General features: G+C 50.8%; 1 protein-coding gene across 4 annotated transcripts in view; it reads left to right on the top strand.

Moving 5' to 3' along the window:
• The window catches only part of ALOX5 (arachidonate 5-lipoxygenase), a 97280-nt gene that overhangs the window by 65891 nt on the left and 8416 nt on the right, over positions 1-22973 (top strand). For all 4 annotated transcript variants that reach the window (XM_057530692.1, XM_057530693.1, XM_007176307.3 and 1 more), the window contains exons 4-7: positions 2667-2789; positions 12851-12957; positions 14736-14908; positions 18706-18852. In XM_057530692.1, coding sequence (XP_057386675.1) covers positions 2667-2789; positions 12851-12957; positions 14736-14908; positions 18706-18852 — 550 coding nt within the window. The remainder of the gene's footprint in view (positions 1-2666; positions 2790-12850; positions 12958-14735; positions 14909-18705; positions 18853-22973) is intronic.

The following is a 22973-nucleotide window of genomic DNA, read 5'->3' on the forward strand; positions in this document are numbered from 1 at the left end:
GCAGTGTCTGGCACATAACAGGCACTCAATAATTAGTTATTGAATGAACAGATTTCGTCTTCCAGGAGACCAATCAGATCTCACAGTGACTATTACTCTTTTTTTCCATTTTTCTATGGAATGTTCAATTCCGAAATCATGTTTTGTGGTTGCAGAAAGTCTTTTTCGATTCTAATTGCATCTCCTTAAGAATTCTCGCTCTCGCTCTCTCTCTTTTTAAAATTAAATGTCCTTTCTACTCCTTCCTTCCTTCCTTCTGCCTGGTTGTTCAGTTTGGTCTTCCCAGTGGAGTATGATTTTTTTTTCTTTGCCTATTTATCTGTGGGTATGAAGGCCTTTGGCCCCTGTGCAGATCGGCCTGTCAGGCCTCTCAGGCAACAGTGCCTGCAGTGGAAGGAACATAGGTGTTGGTTTCAGGTGCCAGTAGTAAACTAGCTGGCAAACTGTGCCGTCTCCATGCAGTGAGAGGCCATTGTCTCCTGACCTCCTGAGGTGGGGCACTTTGGAGGCTGGGGGTCAGCAGGAAGGTGGGGTCTTGAGGAAATGTGCTCCAAGTAAACTCTACCCTTAAGAAAACATGAATGCATTTGCTGGCCCATCTCTCCTCATTGGGTTCAGTGCTTCCATACTGAAAAAAATCCAGCTCTACTCAGCTCTTCAAATTAATTAGAGCCCTACTTCCCAGTGGCTAGGAGAAGATGGTCAGGAATATTTAATTTGATTTGACCAGCAGTAATTAAGTAATCAACAGTTAATACCAGTGGGGCTACCAGATGACTGCCTCAATTTTACACATGTATTGGAGATACCTTAAATCATTTTCTAAAACAAAGGGGAAAAAATCAATAAATTAGTTGACGTTTGTGCATTCATCCACATTTTTACCCTGGTTAATGTTAATCCAGCATTGGTGTTAATACAGACAACAAAAATAGAAGGTTTTTTTAATGTCTAGGAAAAGAGAACGTTGTTAGTAAACCAACAGCGAGAAATGTAGGTTCTATAGAACAGAAAACGCTTTTCAAAATGCATTTTGAGTGATCATAAGAGTGATCATATCCAGTTCCTGTTCACCTCTAATGATACTAATGAGAGGCTTACTGGGCCAACAGGATACCTCAAAAAACATTGTGGAATTTTTGTGACAGTAAAAGTACAAGATGATATTAAAGGGCCTTAAGACTTTAAAAAAAAATTATTAGAGTATAGTTGATTTACAATGTTGTGTTAGTTTCAGGTGTACAGCAAAGTGAATCAGTTATACATATACATATATCCACTCCTTTTTTTTTTAGATTCTTTTCCCAAATAGGCCAGTACAGAGTACTGAGTAGAGTTCCCTGTGCTATACAGCAGGTTCTTATTAGTTATATATTTTATATATAATAGTGTGTATATGTCGATCCCAATCTCCCAACTTATCCCTCCACCCCATCCCCTGGTAACCATAAGTTTGTTTTCTACATCCGTGACTCTACTTCTGTTTGTAAATAAGTTCATTTGTACCTTTTTTTTAGATTCCACATATAAGCACTATCATATGATATTTGTCTTTCTGTGTCTGACTTATTTCACTCAGTATGACAATCTCTGTGTCCATCCATGTTGCTGCAAATGTCACTATTTTGTTCTTTTTATGGCTGAGTAATATTCCATTGTATATATGGACCACATCTTCTATATCCATTCCTCTGTTGTTGGACATTTAGGTTGCTTCCATGTCCTAAGACTTTTTAATGACCTAAACTCTCAGTGTTTTACTTCCCTCTTATAAGAGAGATTAGATTAAAAAGGAATACAAATGGAAAAGCTGAAATCCCAGAATGTAAATTTTGGTTTTTAAACAAATATAAGATCATTTAAATAAATAAAAGGTCATTCTCCCCACCCTAAAAGAAACTAACAGATTTTTGGTTTGGTTTGGTTTGGTGTGTTTTTTTCAATAAACAAAAAGAAAAGTAAAATTTAAAAAAACAAACAAAAAACAAACTTAAATGCCCAATGCTACAGGATAAATTTTAAGGACACCAGGCTCTAAAAATTTTGGTGGGATAGAGTGCGTGGCCTGTCTTTGAGGGGAGCTGTTTTGATTATAACAATCTCTGAACCTGCTATTGGCATCAGTCTGTGCCCGGAGGTCCTCACCCAACCTCCCTGCTGACTCGTGCCCCCTTTGGGAAGGCATGACGGCTGTCCCCTTTCCCTCAACCACCACACACAATACAGGGGTGTTGACCAAGCTGGTGGGATGTTGGATGTCTAGGTCAAGTGTGATGGGGCAGCCTCAACCACTTCCACCTCCAGTGACCAGCAAGGCAGCTCTGTGCTGGGGAGACATCGCCCTTGAATGTCACCTCAAATAAATGAGGTCTTCTGATGCTCTCTGTACACACTGGTATGCACCTACCATTCACCACCCCTCTGCTGTAAGCCCAGCTTCAGGTTTAGGGAACCTCAGGCTTCCCACTGTGAGACTCAGGGCACAGCAAGGTGGGGGGCCACCAGACCTTGGAGGCATCCCAGTACCTCGCCAGGCACACGCTCAGCTAAAACATGGTGACCTTATGGGCACATCCTCAGACCACACAGACAGCCTTCAGCCTGAGGGGCCAGCCCAAAAGCCAGACATTTAACCCAGTTTTCTTCTCCTTCCTTTTCACGCTCAGATGGATGGAGTGGACCCCTGGCTTCCCCTTGAGTATCGATGCCAAATGCCACAAGGATTTACCCCGAGATATCCAGTTCGATAGTGAGAAGGGAGTAGACTTTGTTCTGAACTACTCCAAAGCGTAAGTGTTCAAGAACTCGAGGATGCTGGGCAGCCCTCCAGCAGCTGGGGCCGGAGATGGGACCCTCACTCCTCCCCTTGTGGTGGCCTTGGGCTGAGGGATCAGCTTAATGCCCAATCAAATCACAGGGAAACCTGTATCTAAACAAATTTACAGACTGTAGGACTACAGACTGTAGGACTACAGACACCAAACAGCTGTTTGCAGCCCAGAGTGGAGGTCTTTACTTGGAGTGGCCCATCCCCATCCACAGCTCATCTCCCCTTGGGCCAGTTCAAGGGTAGACAGTGTCCAGGCTGTCACCCAGCTGGCAGGGCACTGCAGTAATAATGACCAACATGCCTGTGCTGATCACTTACATGCATCCCCGTTCATCTTTCACTACAACCCCACGAGGCAGGCACTTATCCCCATTCTGCAGTTGAGGAATATGTGGAATAAGGAAGTACAATACCTTGCCCAGTAGCCCCTGCTAATAAACGGCAGAGATCCGAGTTCTGTGCTCCTTCTTGGCGGCTGAGTTATTACACGGTTTTCAAAGACTCCCTGGGTGCTCATTACCAACATGGAGCCCCAGCCCTACCTCAGGGCTAGTGGAGGGGCATTTGAATCTGTACTCTGATACTTTATGGAATTCTCACAATCATGCAAATTTGGAAAACCCTAAATCCGTGGTCATGCAACCTGACCAAGCCTTGGATGGCCCTGAGGAGCTTCAGCACCTCCCGGTGCCCGGCACCCCCTACCGCCAGGGTGAGAGTCTCCCAGGGTGGGCCCTGGCCTTGGGTTGGCATAACCAGGAGGCAGACAGGTAGAGAAGCACTAACCCAGTTAGCTTCTGCGGCAGCATTTGCTTAGTTGCATAGCTGCTCCACTCAAGAAGTTGCCTCATTTGGTCGAACTTCTGTGAAGGAAGGGTGGGAGGCCACACCCTCAGGCCTTCCTCTTTGGGGCATTTGAGAAAAACCCTACACACACACACACACACACACACACACACACACAGCCTCACAATCAGACTCCGCAGGGAATCCCCTCACATCGCAGAGACTGGGATGCATTTGTCTCCCTGAGGCTGCATCTCCATGGGAGGGAGGAAGTAATAAGGGCCTGACACTTAATTAGCCTCTACTAAGTGCCAGGCTGTAGGTGTGGGTGCTTTCTATATAGAATCGTCTGTTTTAACCTCAAGCAACCCCGGGAAATAGGTACTGTTTTAACCACCTCCAGGTAAGTAAACTGAGGCTCTGCCAGGTCCAGGTCAAGGAATTTGCCTAAGGTCATTTCGGCATGAATTGGCAAAACCAGGATTTGAATCCAGGTCTATTGGCGTTCAAAACTGGGGATTTTCTTCCCTGCTACTATTGAGATCAAATGGAGAGTAAAATTAAAACCAAACCACTAGATTAGTAATGCAGCAGTACCCAACATTTGGCTCCCTGGAAACATCAGGGCAATCATATGTCTCATTTCCTACCCAGGGGTTGGCATTATTGAGTCAAAGGCATGTGGCTTTTGGAGACCAGAGCCCAGACCAGGATGATACAAGAAGGACAGAAGGCCCTTGTAAAAGGGGCAGTTTGGAGAGAAAACGATAATGATAGAGAGGCAGCAAGCTCAGAGGAGATGATACTGCTTTGGGGAGTAGTGCCACCTCTGCTTAGTAATGGTGGGGGAGTGGATGGATGGATGGATGGATGGCTGGATGGTTGGTGAGTGGAGGGATGGATAGTGGATGGTGGATGGAGGGATGGCGAAGTGAAAGCCAGGCTGTGCCTTTCTTATGTCTGCTCAGTGTTCCTTAGGTCATTGTCATCTTTTATCTCAGGATCCCAGCACAGCAGCTGCCACAGGATAGGTGCTCAGTAAACCCTGTCAAAATGAATTGAGTGTGGCCTTTGTGGCCACCTCACAGGCCCTCACTTCACACACACACACACACACACACACACACACAAATCACACACACACAATCACACACTTACCTTTTCCTTCTCATGTATCCCCATCATGGCCAACAGCATCCTAGATCAGTGGTTCTCAGTCCTGACTGTGCATTTAATATTAAGACTCCATGCCACCTCACCCCAGCCAGGCTGTTAAGCCAGCATTTGCAGCACAGGCATGAGTATATTTTAAAAGCTCCTTGGGGGATTCTAGTGTGCAACCAGGTTTGAAACCACTGGCCTTGGTGCCTCCCTTGGCCTCATCCTCCATCCAGGTGAATGTGGGATCATGTCCATCCCCTGGGTCTCAGTGTGCATGTCCTCCTTTCCCAGCTCCGCCATGTCTCCCCGGAATGTTCAGGAACATTCTTCTACCTGCTTCCCCAGGCTCCATCCCACACAGAAATTGGAAGTTCATTCTCAAGTACATGTATAGTTTGTTGGAGGCTCCTTCTACAAAGCAAATATAATTCTTTGACTCCTCTACCTAAATCCTTCAATTAGGTAATCCTAATTACCCCAACTACAGGGGTCTCTTCCCAGCCTTCTCTCTCGCCCCCAGATGCACAGGACACCCCAGCCTTGTGTGTCCAGAGCTGCGGGTCTTCGTGTCCCCTTGTCTTTGCCTCGCTGTTTTCTCTGCCTCAAATGCCCTTTTTCCCTTCTTTGCCTGGCCAAGTCCAACTCATCATTTTTCAGGACTGGAGTGAGGTGCCCCTTCTCCTAGAAGCTCCTAGAAGCCCCAGGTCTGAGGGAGGCTTCCTCCCCTGTGCTCCCCAGTACGGACCACACAGGCCACCATCTCTCCAGCAATACCATAGCCCATCTTTCTCCACATCTTCCATGTTACTTGGCCCCTTGAGCTGCAAACTATTTGGCAGGACCAGAGCAAAGAAACCCTGAGATGGACCCTCAGCCCCACCTGGCACAGCCCAGCTGGGGTGGTCAGCTGAGCACCAGCTCTGTTGGCACAGTGAACCAAGGACCATGAGGTCCTAAGAAGGAGAGAAGAGACACAGCCTCTGCATTTGAGGAGGATGCAGCCTGAGTCAAGGGGACTGGGCCTCAGGGAAGCAGTTCTGAGGGACCCCACCCCGGGAGATGAGGGATTCATGGGAGAGGGCTCTGGGCCAGTGGAAGGTGAGCTTAAGGAAGCTGGTGAACTTCTCTGAGCCTTGGTGTCTTCATCTAAAAAATGAGACCATAGCTCCCACTCCAGGCTGTTGTGAGAATATTAAGGAAGCACATATGTCAACCCTGCACAGAGAAGGTTCTCCCTAATGACAGCATTAGTCTTCATTCATTCCTAGTAATGAGGTCAGGCCAGCCAGGACCCCCGTCTCCATCATCACCTGCTGAGCACCTGCTCCCTCAGATCGACCCCTGCCCTCAAGGGCTCATAGAGGGACCCTTCCTCTGTTTGGTGTTATCTCATTATGGGGTCCAGGAAGGCTTCACGGCAGAAGGACACCTAGCCTGGCCTTGCAGCTAACCAGACAGCTGGGGGCCTGGAGAAGCAGGACAAGGGTGCTCTGGCAGAGGAAGCATCCTGTGTAAAGGTTGGGTGTGGCTGGGCCTACTCACAGGACCAAGTGGGTTGTGAAATTTCATGGTGTCATCAAAGGAGGAGCAGCTTGTTTGTTTAATCACCACTCACCGTTTGCAGCCTGGAGTTTTGATTGCAGGAGGTTGGCCAGACTGGTAAGGGAATGTTCTCTTCAAAGGAAATTGAGAAAGAGAGCTTCCTTCCCAGTGGAGGAGAACAGTGCGGAAATGTGACTGCGTTCGGGAGAGGTGACCAGACCAGGGTGCTTGGGTCCTCACCCACCGGACATTTCTCATCAGATGAGATCAGGTGGGGGCAGCTCCTTGGAGGTGCATCCTTCTCCTTGGGGTCTGGATTTGCAGTCTTGGATGAGACACAGGGAGAGGTGAGGGAAATCAGAGCCACATGGCAGAAGCTTGACCTGGCAGCCTTTGAGGGTCAGATGAACAAGTCCAGCAGTGGGGAAGAACAAAGACAGGGAACGGGAGAGTAGGGAGGACTTCGGGATGTGGTATGGATGCCCCGGGATCCAGTTGAAATTCAGGTCAAAATGGGGAGAGGCCGAGGGGAGAACCCAAGGCACCCTTGACGTTGTGCATCTGGCTTATAGGCAGAGTGGGGTGGTCATGAGAAAGGAAAGCTGGACAAGACGTGGTGAGGAGGAAGATGAGTCCAGTCTGGGGGCATGTTGTTGTTCAGAGCCCTGTCCGGCCTCCGACGGTGAGGCCAAGGGTAGAGTGGGATGGGTAGGCCCGGGGCTAAGCAGAGAGACTTCAGGGAGCCTTGAGGCCAAGCAAGGTTGGGAGCCCTGCAAGGGACGGGGGAGAGGGGGTCAAGGGCCAGATAGAGGCTTTGTTGGGGGACAGGGAGAAGAGTGTGGTCTGAAGGCAGTAACTCTTCCCACCCCTGCTCCAGCCCCACAGACCAGTCACCCACTGCTTGCGTGAGGTCAGACAAAATTACGTGTACGGTAGCTCTTTGAAAGGAGCTGGTGGTATAGAGAAGGAAAGAGCAGGGCCCCAAGATGAAGAGCGGGAAGCTAGAGAGAAAAGATGGGCTTCCTTGCCCATGGTGAGGGCTGGGGCGAGGCCGTCTGAGGCTGGGTGAGAGCAAGAGAGGGAGAGATGATGGCACGGGAGCAGGGACGCTGAGGGAGCTTGGTCTCTTGACTTTGGAAGCCGAAGCCAGGAGTTTTGCGGGAAGAAGTCCCCACACCCTCCTACTGCCACCCCAGCTCAGAAACAAGTTGGCTCCACATCACCAAAGCGCTCAGAAAATAGGATTCTCCCCTTTAACTTCACGAATGCTACCCAAATCCTTGGGTCTTCTTGGTAATTGTCAAAGTCATCTCCTTGTTCTAACCGATCCCTGTATGTCTGTCTATCAACCCTATTTACCTATACTGAATTCTGTTATAGAATCAGAGATGTGTCCCATTGGAAAATAAATTTGTTGGGGAAAATGTAGGGGGAAAAAAATTCCCACCTAAAAGTTAGACAGACCTGGAAATTTTTACTTATATTTGCTAAAGTAGCAGTTTTTTGTTAAAAATGGATCATAAAATAAAGGTATAAGTTAACACAAATCATAAAGTAATGTTTCCTTTAAAAAGGGTTTGTTTTATAGTTAAATTAATTTGGAAAACATTGCAACCTCTCCAGCAATGGTTCTCAAGTTATAGCTTGCATCAGAATCCCCTGGAGGGCCTGTTAGAATCTGGACATAGAGACCTACCCCTAGAGCTTCTGATTAGGGAAGGTTGAGGTGGAGCCTGAGAATCTGCATTTCTACTGATGTCCTGGGGGTGCTGATGATGCTGGCCCACCAACCACACTCGGGGTAGCAAGGTTATACTTTGCTTTCCTGGGGGAAAAAACCTATATTAATCTACTAAAAGTATAGCAACAAGTATCAACTCATCTCTAATTACCCTTTAAAAGCAAAAAGTCACCTTATTTAGAGCCTGGAGAGCAGCGATTGTTTCAGACTCTAGCTGCGCCATCTTGGGAGAGTTATTTAAGTTTTTTGGCCCGTTTCCTTCCTATAAAATGAGGCTGGTGCTGCCTAACTGCTAGAATTGTTATGAGATTTAAACGAACTCATGTACGCAGTGCCGCTGCGGTGAGGTCTAGCACACTGTAGACCTAGTATCTAGTATCTCCATTCTGGATGCTTGGGAGAACTTTGTCCTCATTCCTGAGCCCAAGGAAGGAGACTGGCCAGGGAGCTGCCTTCTCAGGCTCTGTCACTGCCTGTTTGCTGGCTCTTCTGGGCTTCTTCCATCCCCACGGGAGCTGGCCCAGAGGAGGCTACCTGCTGCTTGTCCTTTGACAAATGCAAATTGAGCTCCTGGGGGTGGGGACCTGAGATGAATCAAAAGTGGTCCCTTGGTCCCAGCTCCAAGAAGCTCACAGTCTAGTGGAGACCAAGCTATGGACAGCTCATCACGATACTATGTGGTAGATATTCCTTTGGAAAAGAGCACTGGGAAAACTTGAGGCAGGGAGGAAGCTCTGAGGAGGCAGCATCAGAAAAAAGCTTTCTAAGAGAGAAGCCCAACCTGGGTCTTGAACGATGCATAGGAGTTCACCACGCTGATTGGAGGAGTGGAGGGGATGTCTTTCAGGACAGTGAGAACTCCGTGATCCAGGAGGACCAGAATGGGGGCCTGTGTAGGGAAGTGGCGCTGAAGCTGCCAATGCCGAGAATTGGGCAAGCATCCCAGCCTTTACTGGGGTGGGGGGGGGGTGGGCAGTGCAGGACCATGGGGGTTTGAAGCAGGGATGAAGTCCATGGGGGCCAGCATTTTAGTGTCAAGGAAAAAGGGGTTGGTTGTCAGATGCTTCAGTGAGATCAGGGGAGTTTAGAGCTGACTCTTTAGATACAGCCACTAGGATGTGACACACAGTGCCCTGGGTGAGAGCACTTAAGGAGGGCAGAGAGGAGAGGAAGTAAAGTGGAGCCAGACGCAAAGATTCTTAGGTGAACTGAGTGTGAAGGAAGAAAGGGATGAGTGAATTAAGCAGAAGGACCCCAGGAGGGAGAGCGCAAAGTTCTGTGCTGTAGCCTGGATCGTGAACTTGTCCACTGGTCCCTCCAGAACACCATGGCTTAAGGCTGCAGACGTTAATATTAACAGTAAGTGATAATCATGGTACTAGTCGCTAATATTTGTTGAACTCATTTTACAAACCAATGCTTTCTATATATCATGTCAGCCCTGTGAGGCAGGGACAATTATTGTACCCATTTCATGGATGAGGAAACTGAGGCACAGAAGGTTAAGGATTTGCCCAAGGCCATATGGCTGGGAAGAGACGGAGCTGGGATCTTCGGCCAGGCCCTTAACACTCTGTGCTGATCTGCATCCATCTCAGCTGCCCTCTCTGGCCTTGCATATGGACTCCCAGCCCCACCCAGGATTCTTGTGTCCAGATCCCAGCACAGGAGCTGGTGGCTCCTAGACCCCCTGGTCCGGCCCCCTAGTGGTCTGACAGGGAAACAGCACCCACCCTGTGCGTGGTGGCCCTTCTGCACTGAAGGTCCCTGATCCAACCCAGACCCAGGCCAGCGTTTACTGTGGAAAACTGAAACTCAGAGATGAGATCATCAGAGGCCTTTCGCCTGGAACCTCCACCTTGGGACAGTTCCGTTTCCGCACCACTTCTGGGTAACCGGCGAGTTTCCTCCAAGTCACCTGCTCCACCTGGAACAAGGCGGGCCCTCCTCAGTAAGCTTTGCCCCGCACCCCAAAGAGCAAAACCATGAACTGGGAAATGGAGAAGCTGTTAGAAGAAGGAAAGGGGCAGGGGAAGTGGAGGAAACAGGAGCTCCCGCCTCTCTGTCAGTACAGGGCCAACAGCGGGTGCCCAGCCCAGGCCAGCAAGCGGCTCAGTGTGCACTCCCGTCTGGCTGTGTCTTTACCCGGTTCTGTTGTTACCTGGCTGTGCCATTACCTGACCATGTTGTTACCTGGCTGTGTGACCTCAAATGAGCTAGGTGCCCTCGCTGGCCACAGGTTCCTCTTTGTGTGATAACAGATTTTCAAAGTCCCTAGTATCCGGTTGTCTATAATTATGTAGCAATATTTTGCCTCTAGATGACTTTCACATATTTTCTTCTTAACTCCACTTCTTCCTGGATCTGTGGCTTCCTCTGAGTACTACCACACCCCACCCTGTGTTCGGTGCCAACCTTCTGTTTTGAGGTCAAAGAGACCCAGCCGGGGAGACCGTGACCCACATGGGACTGACTCACTCCCAGTTCCCCACAAGATGCCCTGGGGTCCAGGACCTCTTTCCCGGGCACCGTCTGGTGCTGGGCCACCCTCAGGGCTGTGAGGATTGTACAGGCCTGGGAAGGCCCCTCTTCTCCCAGAAATAAGTCCTTTTCCACACTCAGACATCAGAGGTCATTAGAGGTTTGGTCCTCCACCTTAGCAAGGATTTCTGTCCCAGGACACTCAGCTAACAAGGGAGGTGGAGGAGGAGGGCTGGGGTGCTGGGTGAGGAAAGAGGTAGCATGGCTGGTAGAAGCATAGCTGGGAGCACTCCCGGAGGCCAGCCTAGCAGTGGTGAGGCTGTAACAAGCATGTGTGTAAAACAAGTGTGTGTGTAAAAGCTCCTCCTTCCCCATGAGGGGCTGGGATAAAAGTAATGATGACACCAGACAGGATGATGCCAGCGTTCTTCTCCAGCTCTGAGGCGCTGAGCACCTACTGTGTGCAGCCCCCATGGCCCAGGCTGTGCTCTAGCACCTTCCAGGCCTCACAGCATCTCAATAACCCGCAAGCAGCTGGTTCCTCCAACTCACAGAGGGCATTCGCGTCCTGGACCCTCTCTCGAGCAGTGTGGGCTACCAGGTCCCCAGGCAGCCAGTACCAAGGAGAGAAGCATTTGCTAAATTGAGGCAGGGGAGTCTTCAGGCAGGTGTGTCATTTTCTGCATCAGGTGCCTTTCCCATGCCTGGCAGGGCCAGGAGGAGCCCCAGCATCTCCCACTTGTCTGCTGAGTCCCCATTTTTGGTCACTAGGACTTGCTGCCCTCGTGCGTGCTCGCAGGTGGCTCCCTGCGATGCTGTCCAGAGCCCTCTGTCCCCACCAGCCAGGTTCACTCCGGACAAAACACCCAAACCGCAGTCCTTTGATTCTGCTGAGACAGGGAAGGCGTGAGGAGGCTTCAGGATTCCCAAACCTTCCTGCGACACGCTCAGCCCCCAGCCAGCCCACTGCCCCAGGAGTAAATGCAAGGAGGGTGCTGGGCCCTCACCATTAGGGATGCTTCCTGGGGGAGGCACCCTTGGGTGGGGGGAGGTGGGCAGCCCACTGGAGGAGCACCGGCAAGGTCCCCCGCCCCAAGCCCCTGACTACCCCTCTCAGTCAATGACAAGGCTGCCTGAGCCCTCCAGTACCTGGAGCCTGGGCCTCACAGCAATGCAGACCCGCCCTTGCCCTCCTGGTGCTTAGGCAGCAGTCAGGTTTTCACATAAATGGGTTTGTGCTTAATCTGCTATCAGCGCTGCGGAGGTAACATCACAAGGCCCAGCCTGGTGTGGGGAAGGGGTGGCTTCGTGAGATCGAAGGAGGAGTGGGGTTCACTAGACAAGCCCTCCAGATACACTCACCCCATATGCTCAGGAGGAGAAGAAAGGGGCACAGGGCGTTCCAGAGGGAGGGAACCACGCATGCCAAGGCCTCCAAGTCAGGACATAAAAGAGACGGAGCCAGTGGGGAGGCCTGAACCCTGGAGGGCTGGGCAGCGGGCACTGACGGTGGGGAGGAGACAGGGTGACTGCTCATCACTCTCAGCTCTGTGTGAGCCAGAGAGGGAAACTGAGGCAGAGGCTGTCACGATGAGCACTGGCCAGAATACCCACACCTCCATCCTGTGCCTTGCTTGGGTTATGTAGGAAAGCCTGGGAAGCCTCTTCCTGCCTTTTCCACCTTTCCCAGACCCATCCCACACCTACCTCCTCCAGTAAGTCCCCGGGGTTGCTCAGGCCACTCAGATCTCACTCCTTACTGCCTGCAGCCTGCATTTTGAATTTAGCAAGTTCCTGTCCTAGGTTACTTTGCTTCCCTGTGTAATGAATATTTGGAAACTATGTCCTCCTCAGCACCAGGCAAAGAGCCAAGGTTAGGCAGAAAGTAAATGAGGGTTAAATTCCACTAAACTGCTTATCCCCCCAAATCCAGGAGACTCGGGAGAGCAGCTACATAGGAGATAATGGCGCTCTGTCCCTGGAAGCTTGCATCAATTGGGGGCAGCAAAAAGTTTGATGAATGAATGAATGAAGGCACAGACCAGAGCCCGTGTGAATGGGAAGAGAGCACTGTAGACTGTTGTCGAGGGCAGGCAACTGGTCTCTTTCTTAGGGGAAATGCAGAAGGAAGAGCATGGGCACGGGTGCCAGTTTCTGTCCTGGTTTCCACAAGGCCAATCAGCTGCCCCCTTGGAGCTGCCCTGGGTTCAAGCCCCCTAGAGGCCCCACGAGACCAGGGTGCGAAGGGGCTTGTCAGGGGGCAGGTGAGGCCAGAGCATGCAAGGGCGCCGCCGTGTCTCGGTCTGCAGGATGGAGAACCTGTTCATCAACCGCTTCATGCACATGTTCCAGTCTTCCTGGAGCGACTTTGCTGACTTCGAGAAAATCTTCGTCAGGATCAGCAACACTATTTCTGGTGAGTGTGCTTTTGGGGGCTCTCATGGTGCTGGGGAGCCTTGCCTGGGCGTGGGAAAGGGCTGCTCCACCCACTCCAGCACAAGGCCTCACTGTCCCCCGGGCCAGCACCGCCTGCACCCACACAGTACGCTCCACTGGGGATCAGCCTCATGGCCAGAGGTTCCTCCTCCTTGGATGTCCAGGGTTGAGCACCCTCAACCTCAGCCCTCAACCCTCAACCTCATTTCACCATCAAAAGTCTCACAAATATCAACACTTTTTCTTTAAATAAATCAATCATTTATGATGCTTCTGAACAGAGAAAAGGCGGGAGTTAGCTTGTTTTTTAAGCATTTACATGAAAGCAACAGTGGGTTCCTTTGGACTAGGATGTGTTTGGTAGAGCAGTAGCACCCTAACTGCCAGGGATGGCACAGGAAGGACCACACAGCAACAGAAAGATTAGGAGACATTAAGGAAACAAGCAAGGGGGAAAACTGCCTTCACAAACTCCTCCCCAGGATGCCCCCCGCTCCCCTCCTTCTCCCTCATCCTACGGCCCCTGCTTCCTGGACACAAGGACCTGGGTTCTTTTTTTTTTTTTTCTTTTCTATAGGTACAGTGTGTACAGCAGACCTCTAGAATGTACTCATCTTGCTTAACTGAAACTTCACGCCACGGATTAGTAACTCCCCACAGCCCCTCCCTAGCAGCCACCGAACTGTGCTGCTCTTTGATTCTACTGAGCTTGACTAATTCAGGTGCTTCGTATAAGTGGGACCATGCAGCACCTGTCCTTCTGTGACTGGCTTATTTCACTTAGCATCATGTCCTCCAGGTTCACCCATGCTGTCACATATTGTGAATGTCCTTTTTCAAGGCTGAATAGTATTCCATTGTATGTATACACCACATTTTCTTTATTCATCCCTCTGTAGATGAGCATTTAGGTGGTTTCCACATCTTGGCTGTTATGAATTGTGCTGCAATGAACATGGGGATGCAGATATCTTCTCAAGATCCTGATTTCAATCCTTTGGGATAAATACCCAGAAGTGGGATTGCTGGATCATGTGGCAGTTCTATTTTTAACTTTTTGAGGAAACTCCACACTGTTTTCCATAGCAGCTGTGCATCCTGAATTCCCACCAACTGTGCGCAAGGGCTCCAACTTCTCCATGGCCTCACCAACACTTGTCTTTTTTTTTTTTTTAATAATAGAATCCGAACAGGTGTGAGGTGGTATCTCATTGTGGTTTTGATTTGCATTTCACTGGTGACTAGTGATGTTGAGCATTTTTTCCTATACCTGCTGGCCATCTGTATGTCTTCTTCAGAGAAATGTCTGTTCAAAGCCTTTGTCCATTTTTTAATCGGGTTATTGGTGTTTTTGCTATTGAGTTGTAGGAGTTCCTTATATATTTTGAAGATTAAACTTTTATCAGATATATGGTTTGCACATATTTTCTCCTATTCTGTAGGTTGTCTTTTCACTCTGTTGATTGTTTCCTTTGCTGTGCAGAAAGCTTTTTAGTTTGATGCAATCCCATTTGTCTATTTTTGTTTTTGTGCTTGAGAAAGGGGTTCCCCAGGAACCTTCTGAGCCACTAAGGGCCAGCTCAGGGAGGATGCGGTGGTGCCACGGCCTGACCTAGTGGCCAAGCAGTTGGGCGTGGTGGGCTGTCCAGTGACTGCCTGGGAGGGGGGACCCGGCAAGGACTCTGGCCCTCCGCTAGCATCAGGAAGACCTCAGCCCGGCTCAGAACTCAGGTTGAGCTGCAATTCTCTCCTCCACAGAGCAGGTTATGAATCACTGGCAAGAAGACTTAATGTTTGGCTACCAGTTCCTGAACGGCTGCAACCCTGTGTTGATCCAGCGCTGCACGAAGCTTCCAGAGAATCTCCCGGTTACCACAGAGATGGTGGAGTGCAGCCTTGAGCGACAGCTCACCTTGGAGCAGGAGGTTGAGGTAGAACCTGGGTGGCTGGAGACGGTGGCCCCAGGCCAGAGGCTCAGCTCAGATGGCCAGGTCATACTCTGTTGGGCAGAAACCACTTCTTGCCGGCCATTGCTCGCTGGCCCCCAGGCTGCTACCTCCAGGCTCATCTGTCTGGCTGATGGCAAGATCGGCTGCCCTCAGTGAAGTGACCTCTTCCCTTTCCTGAGCATTTATGAAAACTGTCTTGTCCAGCATAGGTGGAGGAATTGAGAGTGCTATTTCTCTGTGATGCTCAGAGCATAATATCAATATTTTCAATGTCAATATCATAATTAAAAGAGCTCCCTCTAACTAAGGGCCTGTTGTGGGCCAGGCATTGTGAGAGACGCTTTACACACAGGACCATCAATTGTTACCCACCTTGCAAAGGTGAAGAAACTGGAGAAAAAAGCAAGCCTTGCATCAAAAAAAAAAAAAAAAGAGAAAACTGATGGAACTTTTGACTTCCTAATTAGAAGTGTTGGTCTTCTGCTTCTGTCCTCACCCTCTCCCCAGCCCTTCTCCTGGCCCTCGTCTGCAGGGTCAGCCCTCTCCAGTTCCAAGACTAATGTCGTCTTGAGACAGAAAGGGGTTCAAACCTCCTCCTCTGCTGGGACTCGGTGTCAGCCGCCTTCCATGCCAGGAGCTTGAGGCTCTGGGAACTGCCCTTAGTCTCCCATCAGTTGGCCCATTCCCACTAGAGCCAGGATGACCAGGCCTCCTGTCACCTGCCCCAGGTGTCTAGGCGGCCTTCTGCTGTTTCCAGTCACCCTGTCTTGCTTGCTCAGCTCACCATGGGGCCCCAGAAAGAGAGCGATGGTCAGTGCTGTCTGTGGACAGATCTCCCAGCCCTCACACCCTGCCCACCTGACTCTGGAGGGCCACCTGCCCAGCTGAAGTCCCCAGGCAGGGCTCCTGCCCCACCTGGTCACGTGGACAGGTGACAACCTGTCCCCACGTAGACAGGCACACACAGCAGTGCTCCCCTGTAGATTTAATTGCTGGACGTAGTAACATTGATTCAGTGCTGTTGGTTTCAAACTTCAAATCAGAGAATCACTGAACCTTAAAAGCCAGAGAATCCTAGAACTGGAAGGGACTGAGCAGCCATCTGTGCATCCAGCCACCCTGGCAGGGGGACAGCCTCCACTCAGGAGTCCTTGCCACCACAATGGTCGTCTTTCCTTTGAGTTATGGTCTGGATGCTCAGCTGTGGTTTTGGTGGTGAAGCAATAATCCAATAGCCACCATTGACTGGAGTCTTACACACACACCACCCATCTCTTACACATACGTCGCTCCATCCCCTACAGTATGGTTCTTAATTCCCACAGTCATTTCTGCTACTTCTCTTTGGCAGCATCTCATGATCTACATTAAGTTTGTGGCCTACTAAAACTCCTAAGTTTTTTTTTTTAATCTTTACCTATGCAATTATTTTTTTGCAACATGAATAGAGAAATTCTACCCCTGTTGTTTTTGAGTCATCATCACAACTCTTCAAGAGTGTTTTAGTTCTTAGACTTTATATTAGGATTTTGTAGTTTCAAGTCACAAAAATCATAAGAAATGCATTGGTTGAGGCAACAGCAAGAAGCAAAGCGAGGGGACTTCCCTGGTGGCACAGTGGATAAGACAATATGCTCCCAGTGCAGGGGGCCCGGGTTCGATCCCTGGTCAGGGAACTAGATCCCACATGCGTGTCGCAACTAAGAGTTCACGTGCCACAACTAAGGAGCCCGCGTGCCACAACTAAGACCTGGTGCAACCAAATAAGTAAATATTTTTTTAAAAAAGAAGAAGCAAAGTGACTAGCTCAGGCATAGCTGGGTCCAGGGTTCAGATAATCCACTGGCATCATTTCTCCATTTCTCAACTCTCTGCCTCTGTTGGATTTTATTTCTTAAGAAGGTGTCCTTTTGTGGAGGTAAAGATGACCACCAACAGCTTCAGACTTACCTTCCACCATTTTAGCAAACATTACCCAATCCCAGAAAGAAAGTCCCTGTTTCCCAACACTTCCAGCAAGTGTCATGGGTCCAGCTTGAGTTGTGAGATAATTCCCTGAACCAATCGCTATGGCCAGGAGAATGGACTATGTTGACCAAAAGGAGAGGACAGGAATACCAGACAAGCAAGACCACCAACATCTTCTGCAGAACCTAGAATATCAGAACTGAGAGATAGGGTTGGCGCTCTCACTTTCCAGAAGGATGAAACTGAGGCCCAGATAGAGGAGGTGGCCTGGAATAACAGAGAAATGCCCCATAGGCAGACCCAAATCCCAGGCCACCTGTTTCCCAGGGCCTCCCTTTAGCATTTCATTCATCAAGTTAAACAATCTGGGTCCGCTCAAGATTTGATTGGCAGCCCTTTCTTCTGCACAGTGGTCACTGATGGCCACATCGGCTCTGAAAGGCCATTTGTCCAGCCCATCACAGAAGCCCAGCCAACCCTGTGACCCACCGGGCCGAGTGTCTCCAACTTCTGGCCAAGATGTCCCAAGGGGCCATCACTTGCTCTCCTGGAAGCAGCCTCTCCCCACTTCCTTCTGCCCTGGCTGGCCGAGGGCACCATCCTCTCCTTCCCCGACCCCGTCCCACTCCTGCCCTGAATGCATCTCGAGCAGACTGCTCGGAGCTCATCACTGGTGTCAGACAACTGCCAGGGTCCTCTGCGTCCGAAAAAAGGAGGAAGATGATGGCCAGGCTTTGAGCTTCTCTAGTGCCTTGGTCCCCTCAAGCGCTTGCGCAGTGGCCACCGCGCGCCCTCTGTAGGCAGAGTCGTGGACGTACAACTGACTTGAGCACCTGTTGACCAGTCTCCACCGTACTGTAGACCCGACCCCCTTCCCCAGCCGGACCGCCACCCCTGCCTCCATTTCTAGCTTAAAACACAAAAGACTTTAGAAAAAGCGCCGCTTGTCCTCCACCCGAACTCTTCCAGCTCTGGCCTGCGAAAGGAGCCCTTGCGGCCCTCAGCTTAAGCTCCCTCCAGGGGACTCAAGTGTAGTCTGGGATGGGCGGCTTTCTACCTTCCCCAAATCCCAGGTGCATATTTGTTTTATATTGAAGTATGATATCCACGGGAAAGGGCACGAATCGGGAGTGGCAGCAAGCTCAATGAATTTGCACCTTACCCCTCTGTGCCACCAGCCTCAGACCAGGACACAGAGCACACACAACCCTTGCAGACTCCCCCCTGCCCTTGTAGACCTCCTCACCCCTGAAGACCCACCTCTAAAGACCTCCCCCAGCCCTGACGACCCCCTCCTGACGTGGTGGACGCCTGCTTTTGTAGACTCCACCCCTCAGAGCCTCCCACCTGCAAACCTGCCCCCTTTCTGTCTCTCCTCCCAAGGGTGACCCTGGTCCTGACTCTGACACTGAGTTTACCCAGCTTTGAAATCTCTGTACGTGGAGTCCTGCAGCATCACTCTTGGCATTTGACTTCTCTCATCTATTTCATCTAAACTCTGTCTTCTTTCTTCTTCTTAAACTGTGTCACTCCGGGTGATCTTTCAACATCCTTCACGAGAGTCAGGCAGACTTCGGGTACAGCAAGTGCAGAAGAGCCACGGCCATTCCTTCACCTCACTGAGCCCACTGCAACCTGTGAAAACTGATGTCAGTCAGCCTTTGAGTTAGAGGACCAAGAACTTTATAAAATTCTGAACTCCACTGAGTTGCCAGGGCAGCCAGAGCCCCCTTTCCCTCCCTCCGCGCCTGATTGCTGGGTCCATCTCAGGCTGCAGCTGATTTGGATGTATTTCCTCTTGCCTCCTACAGCTAGGGAACATCTTCGTCGTGGACTTTAAGCTGTTGGATGGCATCGATGTCAACAAAACAGACCCCTGCACTCTGCAGTTTCTGGCTGCGCCCATCTGCTTGCTGTACAAGAATCTGGCCAACAAGATTGTCCCCATTGCCATCCAGGTAGGCTGAAGGGACCTGTTCTCTTCCCGGGCGGCTCTACCCTCAGCAGTCAGGGCTCAGGGAGGATTTCCTGGGTGGCACCACCAAAGCTGTAGGAGGAGAAGGCAGCTCTGCCTTAAGTCTCCTGCTGAAGGCTTTGCCAGGTAGGCAGGAAAAACAGGAACTTAGGGCCTCCTGCCAGTCCTGGAGAGGGCTGACCACAATGGGCAGAAAGGGCTCCACTCCCCAAGATACCCTTGAGAACTTCCTGGCTCTGAGGAGGACCTGCCTTGGGATAGCATGCTGGGCTCCCCACCCCAGCGTCCTGACCAGCCCCAAATCAAAACGCCAGCAGAGCCCAGGCAAGTGAAGCTGTGAGATGAGCTGGAAGCTGAGGCTGCCAAGGGGGGACCATGGGGTTCAGGAACTGTGCCAGTCCTGAGATGCTCCCTTCGTGTGCCCCGGGGTTCTTGTCTCCACCAAAGACGATGGCGAAGGAGAGGGGAGCAGTTTGGGGGAGAGGCAGGCAGGGACAGAGCTTCATCTCTCCCCATTCCTGGCTGCACCTGCTTTCTCAAGGCACCAGGCCACTGCAACACTGTGGGAGCTGGTATGCAGACAGCAGGAAACCACACCCAGGCCAGGATGAGGTGTGGGTCCATGAACGGGGGAGGCTGCACAGGGGCCCCCACGGGGAAGGCAGACAAGCACTCAGCAAACAGTACTTTGAGTCAGCCGTGAACCGGGCATTGGGTGCCGTGGGTATAATAGCAGCTAGTTTTGCCAGATGTTAACCGCCAAGGCTATCGCAAGGGTTTGCCTACACAGTCCACAATCCCTTACCTTGGATTCTGAAATCTAAAAAATTCTAAAGCTCCTAGATGTATCAAAAATTTGTAGCAAATTCATTGGCAGCAAAGCTTGCACTGAACCAATAGGAGAGACTATTTAAGAGACTTTCTCTCACTTAGTATGAAATGCATATGTTTCACTGCAGAACTACTAACATATTTGAGTGTAAAATATTGTGTTGCCCCAGACCCAGGGAGGGGGAGAGAGGTGTCACATAATGAAATGTACACACTGCTAAAATCCTAAAAATTCCGAATTCTGAAACATTTGGCCATTGGGGTTTCAGACCAGGACCTACCTTTATTTATGTAATTGTCACTACAACCTTCTGAGGAGGCAGGCACTAGTGCTACCGATCATTTTAAGCAGATAAGGAAACCAAGGCACAGGGGTAGTCAGCGGCAGAGCTGAGGTTCGAGCCAGGCCGTCTGGCTTCAAAGTTCATGCCTCACCAGTCTCCCAGTCTCTGGGGCACCTCTCCTCCAAAGGAGTTCCCGGCCTGTTATCAGAAAGAAGGCCTATTCTTCAGAAACTGATGCAAAAGGTAAAGGGACAAGTGATGGAGAAGTAAGCAGAGCTAGGAGCCCTGTTCACCACTGGCAGGCACCTCTGAAGCAGCCTGTCCTCCAGAGACCTTTTATGTCCAGACCATGGACTATTACGCCACCTTTACAACCAATAAATTAGATCTATCCCAGCTGACCTGGAGGGGGTTCCACAATGAGTTAACAGCAGAAAGCAAGATACAGGGTAGAGATTATACGATCTCATCTATGTCAACTGAATGCAAGGAAAGAGCCCACCATAGATGTGACCAGATACTCTTGTGGGCATGGGGAGTCGCAGAAGGACACAGGTCACCAGGTTGGGAACATTGGGATGGAACTGGCTGGGGCACAGGTGAGCAAAAGAAAGAAGCAACAGACTTGATTATAATGCTAATCAATATATGGAAAATTGCACAAATATGCATATATGCAAAGAAGCTGGATTATGAAATGTTTTCTTTCTTTCGCTCTTCTGTAATGATTGGAATTTTTTACGGTAAGTATACAATCTTTCCTAATCAGAGACAAAAGGCTACATCCTTATCACCACTGCTCCCAAAATTTAAACACAAAACACCAAGCGTTCTGGAGTTCCACAGCATCACTAACAGCCTGGAGGGGAGTGGGGAGGGTGGGAAGAATGGGCAGGAGGGAAGGCCCAAATCGGAGCGACCTGCAAGGCTGGTGTAAGAGTGCCGGATGATAGCAAGTGAGGGTCTGGACTAAGCAGTGAGAGTGGAGAGAAAGGCCAGAGGCACTGCCAAGGAGTAGGCAGAGCACTGGGTCCCTTCCCAGCTCAGCTGTTTACCAGTGTGTGACTTGGGAGAGCTGCTAAACCACTCTGAGCCTCAGTTTCCCCCTATGTAAAATGGGAATGTCAAGGAATACCTGCTTTGCAGGGCCACGGTGAGGGATAAATGAGATAGTACAAGTATAGCCCCTAGCATGCAGCAGAAGGTCTCCTTGGCCACAGAGCACACACCAGAGCGCAGTAGGCATCCTACCTGCTCTGCCAGCAGAGTCAGGTGTGGGTGGGGCCGCGCAGTCAGAGCAAAATAGCGAAGCACTGGGAGGGGCGGGGGGGGGGTGGGTGGGGAAGGGGAGGGGCAGGGCAATAAGAGGGGAGTGACAGGGGGTGGGGCAGGACAGCAGTACGAGGGGCGAGACTGAGCGGGGCAGCAGGGGAGGGGCTAGGGGAGGGGCCAGGGGAGAGGTGGGGCAGTGGGGAGCCTGAGAGCTGGGACTGTTAAAAGGGGCTGGAGTGTTGTTCTGTGAGAACATGGTTTCAGAGTTCGCAGACCTCCTAATTTTCCAAGAAAACCTATTAATCCAGATTTTTACGTGCAATTACTGATATTTAAAGGTTGACAACTAATTGCATTCACAAACAAACAACCAAAAATATCGTGAAGGTCAAACTCTGCCCTCCTTGCACTGCTCTGTCCTGGGTGAGCAGGCCCGGGGCGGGCTGTCTAGAGCCGCTCTGTCCAGCGTGGGAGCCCCTGGCCACCCACGGCGCTAGAGCCCTTGAGATGTGGTTAGCCCCTACCAAGGCGTTCTGGAAGTGCAAAATACACACCTGATTTCGAAGACTTAGAACGAGAAAAAAAATAGAAGTTTTATTATTTACATGTTGAAATGACATTTTAGAGAGATTGGGTAGAATAAAATTGTATTATTAACATAAAGTTCACCCGTTTGTTTTTATTTTTATTAATGTGGCTGTAACTGAGCAGGACCCTAAGGAGCCTTCCCAGGACAGCCCCCCCGCCCCCCCATGTCCTCCGCCTCAAAAAACTGTACATGAGTTTACGAACAATTAACAGAGAGACAATGAGAAGGGTCCTGGCGGGAGCCTCCCGGCTGTCTCTGCTCTAGGTGAGCACTAGGGGGCGCTGCGGCAGTGCACGGTGAGGGGGCCCCCGGCAGCCGCGCGGCTGCAGGAGCGGCTCGTTCAGCAGCTCCGGGTCTGGCTCTCAGCCTGCGTCCGCCGCGTCCCGGGGAGATCGGAAGCCGAGAGCGCGGGCGCTGCGCTGCTGCTCTGCGGCTCGAGCCTCCGGCTCGAGCTCGTGCTGGAAGGGGCGCAGCTTCTCCTCACAGTGCTTCTTGTGGGTGCACCAGTCCTTCCGCGGGCACTGGGAGCCACAGTAGCGAGCCAGCTGGCAGCGGCCCCTGATGTTGAACTCCCGGAGCTGCTTCTAGGTCATCGCGCAGGGAGGGGAACGGCGCTCGTAGCAGGTGCAGGGAGTCTCCTCCTCTTGCACCACGTCCCCGTTGGTGTTATAGTACCGGATTACATTCAGGACGGGAACCTGCTCCGCTATGGGGTACGTGGGAAGCTGCTGAATTGCAAGCCAATATGAGCTTTGCTCCCTTCACTTGTTCGAGGTCTCTGACTTTGGGCCACCCACCCCACGGTACCAGCTGCAGGTTGTCCAGGCGACTGTCCACAGTGACAGCATTGAGATGCATCACCTGAAACGGGGAGCGATGCCCCAGCCCCACCTCGCCATCGCTCCCACAGCAGTTCAGGAAGGAGCCTTCCTGACCCTCTTGCTCGGTTTTTGTCAAGGGCATATACAAGTATCTTAGCACCATTTCCATCCACGTCTACTTCCATCCAGGCCTCAAAGAGTAGCCCTCCACCAGCAGGGATGTTCTGCTCATCTATCTGTGTGTACTTGGTCCTCATCTGACTGCCTCTGCTCCTCTCTCCCAACAAATGCTCCCACCGCTGGTGAT

Source organism: Balaenoptera acutorostrata, chromosome 16, assembly GCF_949987535.1.
Source record: "Balaenoptera acutorostrata chromosome 16, mBalAcu1.1, whole genome shotgun sequence".
Taxonomy (NCBI): Eukaryota; Metazoa; Chordata; class Mammalia; order Artiodactyla; family Balaenopteridae; genus Balaenoptera; species Balaenoptera acutorostrata.